A 15,455-nucleotide genomic window follows, 5' to 3' on the forward strand; every position below is an offset into this window, starting at 1 on the left:
AAAACTGAGGAAACAGAGAAGAAACTTCCACCAGAGATTTGAATCATCAGAATCACAGGCATCTGCTGAAGAGCCTGAAATGTGAATGGAATAGGAGGAAGAAAGAAAAACAAAAAACTATTATAACGGTTGAGATTAAGTTCTGCAAGTTAAAGGTGGTTTCCGCATGTAGGGGGGAAACACCAAAAGTCCATGTACAATAAATAGCCTTCCTTTATCTTATAATGCTGCATTTATTTTATGATATAACTAAATATCCTTCATGCACATACATTTAAAAACTTCTTTCTTTGAAACACTGGAACTTTCTTAAGCTGCCAGTTTTCTTCTTCTTCTTCTTTTTTTTACTGCACACTTTGATTTGATGATAAGCACTCATGTACCTCAGTATAAACATTTTCATGAGTAGGCTGGTATTTGTAATATTGCTTTCTTTCTGCATAATGTTGATTATAAATCTATTTCTTATGCTAGTGATTACCCCTTATTCCCTACATGCAAAATAATTTTGTGTTCAAATAAAATTAGAAAACCTGAGTGGCACTTACATCCCACAGTGATTTAAAACATGGCATCTCAATATTTTTGTATATAATTATGTGATTTTTATGAATATATTTAAGAAAAACATATGAAATGTTTCACTGTAAGTTCTTCTGGTCTACCATTCCATAGCTTCCTGAATTTTATTCTCTTTGTAACCTTCTATGGTAAGAATATTAATTTTTCCTCCAAGGGACTGTGTGGCATGTCATTGTAGTATTTATTTATTTATTTAGCCATGTTAAGTAACTATTTGGCTACTACTATCCAGAAGGTCCACTATATGTTTTCTGCAATGTGGAGTTGACTATATGTTTGCATTTTAGAATTTGTTAAAACTACATAATTTTTCCATTAATACTTTGAAATTGTTTTTAATTTAAGGAATCTTTTTACTACATACAAGCAAAGATAATTATTTTCACAAATATTCTCTTCCCTTTTTAGAGGGAGAATTTGAGGATAATGGGGGCAGTTGAGGTGGACCTGTTAATAAGCATATAGTTATCCAGATCTGGACAATACTATGTTTGTTAAATTAGAACTTTGGATTTTTCAAACTCATTTTTAAATTTTACCTATTCTGTTTTAACTTTAATACTAAATTCAAGTCATTTGTTCAAAGTCTGCAAAAAAGAAGGCTGCAGTCATGTGTGTAAGGTCTGATCTCAAATACACTAAATGTGGGGTGTAGGAATTAAAACTTGAAGCCTGTTGTATGAAACTACTTCCACTTATGGTCCACTGGCTTTTGTACCAATATTTTTTATATACTTCAGTGCAAGTCTCATCAGTTAAACTTACTTTATGAGTAAGCTAAGTTACCCAAATTACATTTCTTTAAATTTGTTTCATTACTATGGAACTTTGATAAAATGGTCAATAACCCAACTTCTTTACTGACAAAAGGTTCCATGTACCATGTGCTGGAGCATCTATTTTACATGTGGTTATCTATGAATGGTAATGTTTTCCTTTCATGTAAGTGCTTGGTCAGTTTCAAAATTTAAAAATGCCAAATATTTTCATGGTCACTTGCATATAGTAATTTAGAAAATACTCAAAGGAAATTTGAAAACCAATTGTACTTATCCAGCCTCAGATTGTGAGATCATGTTGTATAATAAAGAATTTGAGAGATAAAGAGAGAGAGAGAGAGAGAGAGAGAGAGAGAGAGAGAGAAAGGGAGAAAGAAAGAGGACATAGAAACCTTGAATAAGAACCAGGTGTAAATGAAGAATGCTATATCTGAAATAAAGAATACACTAGAAGGAATTAAAAGCAGGCTAGGTGAAGGACAGGATTGAATCAGCAATTTGGAAGACAAGGTAGTAAAAAATCCAATCAGAACAACAAAAAGAAAAGACTTAAAAAGAACAAAGTTGGTTTATGGGAACTTGAGACAACATGAAATGTAAAAATATCCATAGATTGCTTATCTCCATTTCATTTAGCTTTTCTTCTGGAGTTTTGATCTTTTCTTTCATTTGAGCCATGTTTCTTTGTCTCCTTGTTTTGGCAGCCCTCCTGTGTTTGTTTTTTTGGATTATTTAGAGCTGCTTGGACGCTGTGTCTTAGTTTTTATGAATATATTTAAGAAATACATATGAAATGTTTCACTGTAGGTTCTTCTGGTCTACCATTCCATAGCTTCCTGAATTTTATTCTCTTTGTAACCTTCTATGGTAAGAATATTAATTTTTCTTAAAATTAATATTTATATTAAATTTTATAGTTTTCTGAGTACATACATGTCTTTTACCTCCTTGGTTAAAAATTTAACTGACAAGACTTGCACTGAAGTATATAAAAAATATTGGTACAAAAGCCAGTGGACCATAAGTGGAAGTAGTTTCATACAACAGGCTTCAAGTTTTAATTCCTACACCCCACATTTAGTGTATTTGAGATCAGACCTTGAACACCCAGGCTTAATGTAGTAGGTGTCATGTCAAGTCCAGTAGCATAGGCCCCTCCATCAAGGTGAGCCCTTTGTGTGGGCTGAGTATACCTTCCTCTTGTAGTTGAGCCATGGTTGCTGCTGGCAGATCAGTGGAAGTGATTTACCCAGGCCAGTCAGCTGCAAGGATAAGCTGTGACCACTGACCACCAATCTCCACCCTCTGAGGAGGATCAGCTGTGCAGGGGCAGGGCGGTGGTGCTCTGACATGGTCTATAGTTCTCCACTGGGTGCACTGGTCCTGGGGTTTCCTGGGTGGTATAGGCTAAGGTCAGCCCCCACCTATGTTTTGCCTGGAGCACCCTGCTGGAGCTATAAAACAATCTGAGATGGCTGCTACGTGTACTCTGCTTGGAGATTCCCAGGTGAAGCCAAGCTGTGAATCTAGACTGGATGTTGCTAGTGCCATGCCTGGGGCTCACGGAAGCAAGCTATTGCTTCTTTGATAGGGTTTATGAAGTTGTGAAGAATGAGCCAAGATCAGCCATTCATATCGAAAAGCAGCTTTGGAGGGCACATAAGTTGGGTGTTGACATACTCTCTGAGGATCTCCAAGGCGGGTGAAATGGTGATAGCCAGTTTGGTCAAGTTTCAGATATGGCACCTGCTTGCCAGCTCAGTGTGGGTGGGTTTAGAAAAGGGTTAATGGCCTCTGCTGACCTTGATGCCAGATGCTTCAGTTCCTCCCAGTATGCCACTGGTGCCTTTCAAGCTGCTATCCCAGTGCTGGAACTCAGAGGGAGTGACTATGAGAAGTTAAGTCTGTGTGTGCGTTCTTTAAGAGGAACTGCTGGGGACTCCGGAAGTTTCTTCCACCAGCTCAATCCCCACTGGTTATTGCAGCCAGAAGTTGTGGGGGCTTACCTTCCTGGCACTGGAACCCTGGGCTGGGGAACCTGGTGTGGGGCTGGGACTCTTCGCTCCTGAGACATCCCTCCCAAATTTCTGTCCACCACATGGGTGAGGAACCAGCCTGTTCTGCATCTACACCCCTCCTACCAGTCTGGGTAGATATGGTTTCTTTAATTCTGTAGTTGTCAGACTTCCATTCAACTCAATTTCTGACAGTTCTAAGTGATAGTTGTTCTAAATTTTAGTTGTAATTTTGACATGGTTGTGCAAAGAGGCAAGCCATGTCTACATATGCTGCCATTTGACCATAAGTCCGCAGGAGCTCGTTCTTTGAAAAGATAAAATTGATGAACCTTTAACCAGACTCATAAAGAAAAAAAAAGAGAGGACCCAAATAAATACAATCAGAAAGGAAACATGAAAAATAAGAACAGATACCACAGAAACTCAAAGGATTATAAGTAAATACTATGAACAACTACAGTATATGCCAAGAAATGGACCACCTGGGTGAAATGGATACATTTCTAGAATCAACAATTTCCCAAGACTGAATCAGGAAGAAACAGAACACCTGCATAGACTGATAGAAACTAATGAAATCGAAGCAGTAATCAAAAAACCCAGCAAAAAAAAAAATGGCTTCACAGGTGAATTTTACCAATCATTTAAAGAAGTACAAACACCTATCCTCCTCAAACTATTCCAGAAATTTCAAGATGAGCTAAGGTTTCCATGCTCTTTTTATGAGATCAGTATTATCCTAATTCCAAAACCAGGTATAAACACAACAAAAAAAGAAAACTATAGGCCAATATTCCTGATGAGCATTGATGCTAAAATCCTCAACAAAATACTAGCAAACCAGTTACAGCAATACAGTAAAAAGATCATACACAATGATCAAATGGGATTTATCCCTGGAATGCAAGGTTGGTACAGTATTTGCAAATTAATAAATGCAATACATAAACAAAATGAAAATTAAAAATCACATGATCTTGTCAATAGCTGCTGAAAAAGCTTTCGATAAAATCCAGCACCCACTTATGTTAAAAACTCTCAGCAAAGTGGGAATAGAGGCATCATATCTCAAAATAATAAAGGTCGTATATGAAAAACCTACAGCCAACATCATATTCAATGAGCAAAAACAAAAAGCGTTTCCTCTAAGATCAAGAACAAGACAGGGATGTCTGCTTTCACCACTCTTATTCAATATAGTACCGGAAGTCCTAGCCACAGTGACCAGACAAGAAGAAGAAATAAAAGGCATCCAAATTGGAAAGGAGGAAATACAACTGTCATTTTTTGCAGATGACATGATATTGCATATACAAATCTCAGTAGGCTACCAAAAATCTACTAGATGTAATAAATGAATTTGTCAAAGTAGCATAGAAAATCAGTACTCAGAAATTGATGGCATGTCTGTACACCAATAATGAACTATCAGAAAGAGAAACTAAAAAAAAATCCAATTTACTATTGCAACAACAAAAAAATAAAGTACCCAGGAAAACATTTAATCAAGGAGGTAAAAGACATGTATGTACTCAAAAAACTATAGGACACTGAAGAAAGAAATTGAGGAAGATACAAATATGGAAGCATAATCTGTGTTCATGGATTGGAAGAAGTAGTATCATTAAAATGTCCATACTACCAAAGCAATCTACAGATTCAATGCAATTCCTATTAAAATACCAATGGAATATTTCAAAGATCTTGAACAAATATTCCAAAAATTTATATGGAACTACAAAAGACCCTGAATGCCTCAGCCATCTTGAGAAAGAAGAACAAAGTTGGAGGGATCACAATACCTGATATAAAACTATATTATAAGGCCACAGTAATCAAAAAACAGTCTGGTTACTGGCATAAGTACAGACACATAGATCAATGGAAGAGAATAGAGAGCCCAGAGGTAAAGCCATGTCTCTATGGTCAATTAATATTTGACAATGGAGGCAAGAGCATAACGAGGCTAGTACTTGCAGAAAAAAAATGAAACTAGACCACCAATTTGCACCATACACTAGAAAAAACTCAAAATGGATAAAAGACAAATGTAAGTCATAATACCATAAAAATTCTAGAGGAAAACATAGGCAGTAAAATTTCAGATATTTTGTATAGCAATATTTTTGCTGATGTATCTCATTGAACAAGGGAAACAAAGGAAAAAATAAACAAATGGGACTACATCAAATTACAAAGCTCCTGTACAGCTAAAGAAACCATCAGCAACCTTGGCTGATGAGGCTCAGTGGATTGAGTGCTGGCCTGTGAACCAAAGGGACACCGGTTCAGTTCCCAGTCAGGACACATGCCTGGGTTGCAGGCTGGGTCCCCAGTGAGGGATGCGTGAGAGGCAACCACATGCTGATGTTTCTTTTCCTCTCTCCTTCCCTTCCCCTGTCTCTAAAACATAAATAAAATCTTTTTTTTAAAGAAACCATCAGCAAAATGAAAAGGGAACATTTGCCAATGATACATTGTACAAGGATTTAATCTCTCAAATATATAAAGAACTCATATGACTCAATGCTAGGAAGACAATCCAATTAAAAAATGGCAGAGGACCTGAATAGACACTTCTCCAAGGAGGACATACAGATGGCCCATAGACATATAAAAAGTCCTCAACATCACCAGAAATCAGAGAGATGCAGATTAAAGTCACAATGAGATATCACCTCACACCTGCCAAAATAGCCATCATTAATAAATCAACAAATAACAGCTGCTGGCGAGGGTGTGGAGTAAAGGGAACCTTAGTGCATTGTTGGTGGGACTGCATACTGGTGCAACCACTCTAGAAAACAGTATGAGGTTTCCTCAGAAAACAAAAAATGGAACTGCCTTATGACCCAGCAATGCCACTGTTGGTAATATATCTAAAGAATCCCAAAACACCAATTCAAAAGAACCTCTGCACCCAGATGTTCATAGCAGCATTATTTACAATCACCAAGATTAGGCTGATTTGGAAACAGCCTAAGTGCCAATCAGCAGGTGAATGGATAAAAAAGCTGTGGTATATTTACACAATGGAATACTACACAGCAGAAAAAAAGACAGAATTCTTACCCTTTGCTACAGCATGGATGGCAGTGGAGGCTGGAGACTATTATGCTAAGTGAAATTAGCCAGGCAATGAAAACCAAATACCATATGATCTCACTTATAACTGGAACCTAAGGAACAAAATAAGCAAAAGAACAAAATGAATCAGAGAGGCACAGAAACAAGGAATAGCGCTGGCTGGTGTGGCCCAGTAGATTGAGTGCTGGCCTGCAAACCAAAGGGTCACCAGTTTGATTCCCAATCAGGGCACATGCCCGGGTTGTGGCCCAGGTCCCCAGTAGGGGGTGCTCAAGAGGCAACCACACATTGATGTTTCTTTTCCTCTCTGCCACCCTTCTCTGCTCTAAAAATAAGTAAAATTTTTAAAAAAGAAAAAGAAACAAGGAACAGACTGATAGCTGTAAGGGGAGAGTAGAAGGGTGGGACTGGTTGAAAGAAAGTGAAGGGATTAGTCAAAGAACATATAGGCATCACTTATGGACACAAACAAGAGTTTGACATTTGACTCTACAAAGTGGGGAGAGGGAAGCAAAGGTGGGAAAACTGGGACAACTGTAATAACATAAACAATTTAAAATTATTTTTTTAAAGGACATAAATGTTAGATTCAAAACCATAAAAACCCTAGAAGAAACATAAGCACTAGTATCTCAGACATTTCTTATAGCAATATTTTTTATGTATATCTTCAAGCAAGGGAAACAAAAAAAGTAATAAAGAAACAGGGCTATGTAAAAATAAGAAGTTTTTGCACATCTAAGAGAACCATCACCAAACGAAAACAACCCACTGAATGAGAGAACATATTTGTCCATACATCAGATGATGCATTAATATACAAAATTTATAAAGAACTTTAAAAACTCAACATAAAAAACAATCTAAGTAAAAATTGGGCAATGGACCTGAATGGACACTTCTCCAAAGAGGACATATAGATAGCCAATAGACATATGAAAAGATGCTCAGCGTCACTAATCAGAAATGCAAATTAAAACCACTATGAGATAGTGCCTCACACCTGTCAGAATGGCGACCATTTATAAATCAACAAACAAGTGAACAAACCCTGTGCACTGTTGGTGGGAATGCAGATTGGTATAGCTCCTGTGGAAAGAATATGGAGTTTCTTCAAAAAGATAAAAATGGAACTTGTTATGACTCAGCAATACCACTGCTGGGAACTTATCCAAAGAGAGCCAGAACTCTAATTCAAAAGAATATATGCACCACCATGTTCATTGCAGCATTATTTGTAATAGCCAAGATTTGGAAGCAGCCCAAGTAGCTTGGAGACATCAGCAGATGAGTGGATAGAAGAACTATGGTACATAGACACAATAAAATACTAGTGAGTTGTAAAATAGAAAAAAAAAAGTCTGTTTGTTAACAGCTTGGATGGACCTGCAGAACATTATGCTAAGTGAGATAAGCCAGTGAGAGAAAAGCAGGGAGCAAAGGATCTCGCTCATATGTGGAATCTAAGGAACACACCAAACTAACTAGCAAAATAGAGAGACTCATAGATAGATGGAGAGCGGGCTTACAGCTCTAGGGGTGGGGGCTGGGGAGTGGAGGTACTTGAGCAAAAAAGAAAAAAGACTCATGAACTTGGACAACAGTGGTGATTGTGTGGTCAGAGGGTAGATGGTGGTGGAAGAAGGTATAAAGGAAAAAAAATAACAATAAACTATTTTTAAACATTTTTTTAAAAAAATTTAAAGAAGATGGAGAAAGGAAGATTAACAAATATTTCTGCAAGGTTTCTCAGCATCTAATTCAATGCATTCTCCTCCCGCATCCATCAGGGAAACTGGAAACTGTAACTCACAGGGAGCCTTGCTGTCTGGAGTCACAGGGACTGTCCTCAGTGCACGTGGCAGGACAGGTATCTGCAGGGGGTGAGGAGGTGATGTGACATGACCCAAAAGGGATCCTGCATCAGTCTCAGTCTTGAGAGTTTCCATCTACAATAAACCAGCCATTTCTCAGCACAAAACTGTCGATTCCATCTTGTTTTTTCAATGACAAGATATTTTAGCCTCACTATCTCTGGAAGTTATCCCAGCTGGGTGTCAGGGCAGTTCCTAAGGCATCCCATGCCCTAGGTCTGGCTTTCCATGGGAGAGAGCACAGCAATGCCGAGAATCAGGGAATGTTCCCACCATCGCTCAAGCACAACCTCCCAGCTACCTTTGGGGAGGCCCTCTCTCTTCCCTCTAGTCCTGGACAGAAGTCTTCCTGAAACCCCAGAATATGAAAATGAAACAGCTGCCGTGATCTCACCTGATGCCCACCCAACATCTGGAACGAGAGGCCACAGGTGGTCAAGTCAACTCCTGGAGAGGAAAAGGAACTCTGTAAAAGGTGTCACTGTTCATGGGGGTTCCTAGTACTAGCGTGGGTTCACGGGACTCACAGCTCATGAATTAAGACTTACACCATTTCATGCAGGCTATCACTAAGGACTCTTCTGTCCCTCTTCTCCATGTGACAAATAGAACCGGCACTGAGAGCATGTGTAGTTGTCAGGAAAAATTTTCAAAATTATTGCTCTGTGCCAATCACTATTCTGAGTGCTTTACAAAATCCACCTCATTCACACTTGCAGCAGCCTGCAAAGGGCAGTGCGCGTGCTCCCCTGCTTCTCTGATCTGTGCTGGAGACCGCCAGCCCCCGCTGGCCTGTGCTAGAGACGAGGGGCCAGTGAGGCACAGAGAGGCCAGGTAACCTGCTCAAAGGCCCACAGACATGAGTGGTGAGCTTGGTGCTGACGCTCCATGTGCAGGACCCACACCTGACTGAAGGATGTGCTATACAAGTTACGCTTCCACTCTGACCTTAGGGCAACCCCCACCTGCCCTAGAGAGTTAAAACTACAGCATCCTCATTCCTAATTATTGGTCCATCTCCTTGGGTCTTCTAGGATTTGCCATTAATTGCAAGTACTCCAAGCTCACACTACATCAATTACCAACTAACCCTCAGACACTAATTAAACAAAACATCAGGGATAATTCCCAGCCAGAGGAGAGCAAGGCTTTCCTCTCAATGTCTGGGGAGAAAGAGCAGAGCCTTTATAGAAATGAATGGAGAGAATGAGGTCAAGTTTAATCTGAGGGATAAACTTAAAAGGGAACACAGCACAAGGAAGGCTTGTCGCCTAAGAAGCTTAACCTCAGCAGCAACCTCCATCAAGATGAGCATGTGAGCTCGCTCCACCAGATCTGAGTCCCTGTGGGCACTCCAGGGGCGCCAGCTATAGAGGGTCCGCAGAGCTCGCCCGTCGCCTGAACGGAGCCCAGAGCCCCAAGCCTCCCCAGCAAGAGGGCTGTGATGGAAGGCAGACTTTTCTAGACTGAGAATACCCTCTCCACACCTGCTCAGAAGGCGAGACTCAGGTAAGGGCAGGGTCCCAGCAGCCTCATCCAAGAAAACAGGTTATGTCTTCCTGGAATTCAAAGAGCATTTCCGATGACCCATCCCTAAACATCCCTCCCCAGCTGTGACCATCACAGTCTGCCTTTGTCCCTCACCCAGGCCCTCTGGGAGCTGGGCCCACAAAGGTAAGTGCCTAGTCCTCTGCTCCAGACAAATGGAAGTCACAATACAGTAGGTGGATCAGGCCGGAGTAGTATGTGCACTGGTCTGTGCTGGAAACCAAGGGGCAAGGGAACAAAAGTCAGGTGAGTCAGGGACCCGTGGCTGTGCATGGCGCAGCAGCACGTGTAAGAGCATGTACTTCAGGCTAGAAGACAGATGGCAGGAGCAGTACATGCCATCCTTGCCTCTAGGTAGGCCAGCTGTGTAACAGTCATCAGGAGGGTGGGTGTTGCCCAGGTGTGTGAGGACCCTGAGCCTCGTGTCTGCTGCTCCTCAGTGTTTTTGATAGTGCTGAGTCACCGTCACAAAAGCAATATGAAGTCTAGCATGGCTGTGAAAGGGAGGAACAGAGTGAGTTATGAAACAGTACCAGTCCCCAGAGAAAATAGGTTCTGAGCTGAATTTTAACAGCTAATTGAAATATTTAAAGAACAAACAAAGGCCATGGAGTGTGAGTGGGGAGCTGGCATGTGCAGGAGGGACTGTCACTGTCACAGTGACAGGCAAGGTTTACAGGAGCTGGCAAATTCCCTGCGTGGTTTGTGTCCTGTCCTTGGGGTCCCAGGGGCCAGCCCTGCTGTGTCCCAGCATCTCCTCCTTTCCCTCCCGCCACCACCAGAGAGAACCACAGACAGGCCCTGGACACCGCGTGCCATACGGAAGGAGCTGTTTGTTAACAAAATCAGTGATCATTCCATGAATTAATTGCGTTACACATTTAAGTGCTCTGAATGACACATGTAAGACAGACGCTGGTTTGTAAGGAAATATACAATGTCCACAAGCAGTAAAATTCACCATATTGGAAATTACTAACAAATGATAAAGCGCATTATTAAGTTTTCCATTAGGCAAGTTCTTTACGTGTCAGCTCCACGGGGTATTTAATGAAAAGTCACATATGTACCTGGGTCACAGGTTACACATCCGGGACCTGCAAGGAGGTAATGTCAGCTTTGTGGGAACCGGCAGTGGGGCAGCCGTGGCTCAGCCCCTGGAGTCATGCCCCAGCACTGACCTGGAGGAGGAGGACGTCCCCAACCCTTCTGAAGTCTCAGTCGGCCTGTGTTCCACCAGGGTGCACGGCCGACAGAGGGCGCTCCAGTGCTGGCTCATTGCCCTCCCACCGTTTGTTAGGGAAATGTTGCTTAATGTCTGAAATTAAAGCCTTTTTAAAAATTATGCCCCAGCCCCTCATGAAGACACGGTTATCAGTGCTCCTCAAACCTTTGACGTGGAGACCCCAGGGGATGGTCCACGCTGGGGAATCAGCCAGGGTGCCGAGGAAGCTGCAAGGAGAGCCCAGGTGCCCTGGGCAGGAAGGGACACTCCCCACAACGGGACGCGGTGGGCCCAGCAGTACCGGGTGAGTGAGAGCAGATGGCAGCGAGCAGGGGCAGAGTGCACATGGTACCTGCAGACCCTTAGGGTGCCAGCCTATTCCTTGGTTTCAGTCTGATCAGAACTTCCATCCAAGAATCAGCTCGTCCTCTGGATGGGAGAGACACGCTACTCAGGAGAAAGGCACTGGTTTCTTTTTGTGGCGGAAGAGCCCCTGCTGATAGCTGTGAAGGAAAGCGTTGTCACTGTAAGCCTTGTCCCCCGGACCCTGCCTCCCGCAGCCAGCCGCAGCTGTGGCCTCAGCAGTTAATGGGTCCTGCCCCTGTCATCTGGGCGGTGGGTTCAGGCTGAATTTTAGGTTGAAGGGCGAGGCCTTCGGGGCTAATGAGCAATCGAAGCCCATGGCCTCCCCATCGTTTTCCCTCCCCATGAGCTTACACGTTTCCAGAGTCCTCTCTCGTTTGTTGGAGCAAATGACATGCTCTGTCAAGTGTCAGGCAATAGGATGACATGTCTGCATGTGTCCCAAGCATTCTGAGTGACACAGAGAACAATATACATCACAGGTCCATCCGTATGTTCACAGCCTGGCCTGCCAGCAGGCTGTTGTAAGGACGGTCATGAAAATGGCCCATGGGTGTGATGGTGTCAGAAGAGACTGCCAGGGACCCACGTGGAAAGAATGCAGCCCGTACTCTCACCACATGACTGTTGATGGAGACGGCCTCTTCTGTGTTAGGCACCTGGCAGACCCAACAACAGCCTGACTCGGAAAGGCGACTGTGCTGTGAAGGTGAGTGTCAGCTGGGACAGGGAAGGGACTCCTGCAGCGAGACAGCGGGCGCCAAGGGGTCCAGACGGCGCTGTCTGCCCAGGCCGGCGGGGGTGAGGGTGTGCACAGCTGTGCCTAGGCCACGGCCACTGATGAAATGCGGTGAGGGAGGAGCAGGACGTTGTTAGAAATCACCTGGCTGCTTTCAGTCAGGGTGACCGATGCAGAGACAGCAGAGATTAAGCAGAAGGGGCTGGCGGGGGTAAGGGGGCAGGAGGCCCAAGGAATGGCTGACAGTTCCATATGGAATGCCACCCCCTACCCCCCGCCCCCCGCACTGCTAACAACAACAGGGTGAGGGCTGGACATCAGTGAGGAGCGGGCAGCCGGAGAGACAGCCCTGGAAGGATTCTAGAAAGGGCTGACTCAGGAAGGATTGTGTTCACCCAGAAAAGCGAGGCAGCGCCTTGGGGAGCTCCTCCAGTTAGGGAGTAGGAAGACAGAAGAGGGTTAAGGGGGTGCGGAGGCTGGGTCTGAAGCGGAGCTCCCTGCAGGAATGGCTGGATGGTGGCGGGCAGGTGTGTGAGGGGCACGCACACCCACACGTGCCTGGTGCACTGCACTGGAAATTACAAAAATCATCTCCCCTCACTTCCCGCACCCCTTTCCTTCTGGTGACATAACTCTCCTCTCTCAGGCCTTCTCTCTGCCTCAGGCATTTGCACTGATGCTATTCACCAACTGCTTTTTAAAAAGCAAGCTGCTGGAGGGAATGATGGTGAAGAGCCACACCTTAGCTTTCAGTCTTGGCTTTGCTGCCTGCTGCTGGGTGAATGATCTAAGGGAGACCAGCTATTGTCCCCACACCACTCTGATCTCACTAAAACTGGGTAAAAGATACAGAAGTCACTGAGTCGTGAAAGGACTAAATCAGATGCCATATGGAGGTGTTATAGCGGTACCTAGCTCATGGTGAGCACCTAATAATTTGTATTTATCAAGTGTGGCCTATGTCTACCCTTCTAACTTTTTAGTCCCTTCACCCTTTTTATCTTTCCTCTTATCTCTGCAACTTTTATTTTTCCTCTTATCTCGAGCACACCTTTCACCCTGTGCTCGAAACCTCTCCTATGGGGTCATACCAGGTACCGTGATCAAGTCAGGGGCAGGAGTGATTGAGCTCGTCCACCCGAGGACCCAGAGGATGTCAGACTGTGCTCTCCTTGTTGCCACAGTGAGGGACAGTGCTGTCTGTGTGTGAGGATCATGGAGGGAGCGACCAGCGCGGCGCAGAGGGCCAGGGTGTGTCATAGTGAGGACCCCCCATTTGCTTACAGAGCCCCTGTGCTTGCTTCATGCCACCTTTCACCTCCCTCCTACCTCCACCTCCAAAATGCAAAACGAGAGCCTAAGAAACTGGTAAGTTCCTTGTCAATGTGTGTGTAGAGATAAACATTCTACAGGCAATGGAGCTATGGCAGACTTTGACCAAATCAGAATTGTCCACACACTATGCTTTCACGAAGGTCATTTCCCTGTATCATCTGGAGCTGAAGCAGGTGTTCTCTGACCTTGTTCCAGGTGCAAATATGAAGTTCAGACAGATTAAAAGGTGTAGTCAGGGTCACAGAATAGGAGGGAGAGCATGTCCTGTCCCTCATTCTGACCCCTCATCTCATTGTCTCCCAGAGGAAAGTCAGGTGGAACCTGTGTGGGGAAGCACAGGCACAGGCTGAGGAAGGCAGTTCCTTTCTAGGGTTTCATTCCTTCCAACTTTGATTCCTCACAGGTGCCGGAAAATGCCTCACCATGAGAGCTGACAACCAGAGCTTCCTGGGGGGCCCTCCGAGGGATTTCATCCTCCTGGGTGTTTCTGGCAGGCCATGGCTGGAACTCCCTCTCTTCGTGGTCCTCTTGGTGTTGTATATTCTTGCCATGTTGGGGAACATTGCCATCATCCTGGTGTCCCAGCTGGACCCCCACCTCCACAGCCCCATGTACCTCTTCCTCAGACACCTCTCCTTCCTAGACCTCTGCTTTACCACCACCACAGTCCCCCAGATGTTGGTCAACCTGGGCAGCTCCAGGAAGACCATCAGCTACGGGGGCTGCACGGTGCAGTATGCAGTATTCCACTGGCTGGGGTGCACCGAGTGCATCGTGCTGGCTGCCATGGCCCTGGACCGAATTGTGGCCATCTGCGAGCCCCTGCGCTATGCCCTCATCATGCACCGTCCTCTCTGTCAGCAGCTTGTGGCCGTGGCCTGGCTAAGCGGCTTTGGCAACTCCCTAGTTCAGGTAGTCTTGACAGTGCAGTTGCCCTTCTGTGGGCGGCAGGTGCTAGACAACTTCTTTTGTGAAGTGCCAGCTATGATCAAGTTGTCCTGTGCTGACACCGCCGTGAATGATGCCACGCTGGCCGTGCTGGTGGCCCTCTTTGTGCTGGTCCCTCTCGTGCTCATCCTGCTCTCCTACGGCTTCATCGCCCGGGCAGTGCTCCGAATCCAGTCCTCCAAGGCTCGGCACAAGGCCTTTGGGACCTGCTCCTCCCACCTGGCGGTGGTCTCCCTCTTCTACCTTCCTGCCATCTACATGTACCTGCAGCCCCCGGCCAGCTACTCGCAAGAGCAGGGCAAATTTATCTCCCTCTTCTACTCCATCATCACCCCCACCCTCAATCCCTTCATCTACACCCTGAGGAACAAGGATGTGAAGGGAGCTCTTAGAAAACTGCTGGTGAGGCTGTGGTGGCTCTGCAGAAGATAAAGACCTGAGCTGGGGCCCACTCCACGGCCACAGACCCAGCAGGTGGAATGGGTGCTCAGAGAACCTCTCACTTAAGGGGCCAATAAGGAAACAGTGTAAGTTGTTTTAGAGGTTTCAGAATTTTCCCTAATCCCCTGTCCAAAGCATCGTCTCCTGTGCAGTCACAGTGCCTATGTTCTATCTATACCCACAGTCTTCAATTCTAAGAGACCACATGTTTTTAGAAATTGTTAAAAGAGAATTGACATTCAGAAGAGGAGAAACAAGATGGCGGAGGAGTGAGTGGAAGTCACACTGACCTCCTCCCAGGACCAACCTGGAATTACAGCTAAATTGTGGGGAAATCACCTGGAAAAAAACAACTGAAAAATAGCGAGAGAGGAGCCTTATAACCTCGGAGACAGAAGAATCAGCGTTAGTGCAATCTAACTGGTAAGGAGTGTGGTAGAGACTCAGGAAGGTGGGCAGGGCACCCACGGTCAGCAGCACCAGAAGGATATTGAAATGGCCAGCTGGATCCCCCTG

General features: G+C 44.5%; 1 protein-coding gene across 1 annotated transcript; it reads left to right on the forward strand.

The window, feature by feature from the left end:
- The first annotated feature begins 13,973 nt into the window (after positions 1 to 13,973).
- Positions 13,974 to 14,930, forward strand: LOC129079089 (olfactory receptor 2B11). The gene has a single exon (XM_054584059.1). It carries the CDS (start codon positions 13,974 to 13,976, stop codon positions 14,928 to 14,930), a length of 957 nt encoding a protein of 318 aa, XP_054440034.1.
- Positions 14,931 to 15,455: the final 525 nt, after the last annotated feature.

This window comes from Pteronotus mesoamericanus, unplaced genomic scaffold (assembly GCF_021234165.1).
Source record: "Pteronotus mesoamericanus isolate MK-2021 breed Mesoamerican mustached bat unplaced genomic scaffold, CSHL_Meso_final contig_752, whole genome shotgun sequence".
Lineage (NCBI taxonomy): Eukaryota > Metazoa > Chordata > Mammalia > Chiroptera > Mormoopidae > Pteronotus > Pteronotus mesoamericanus.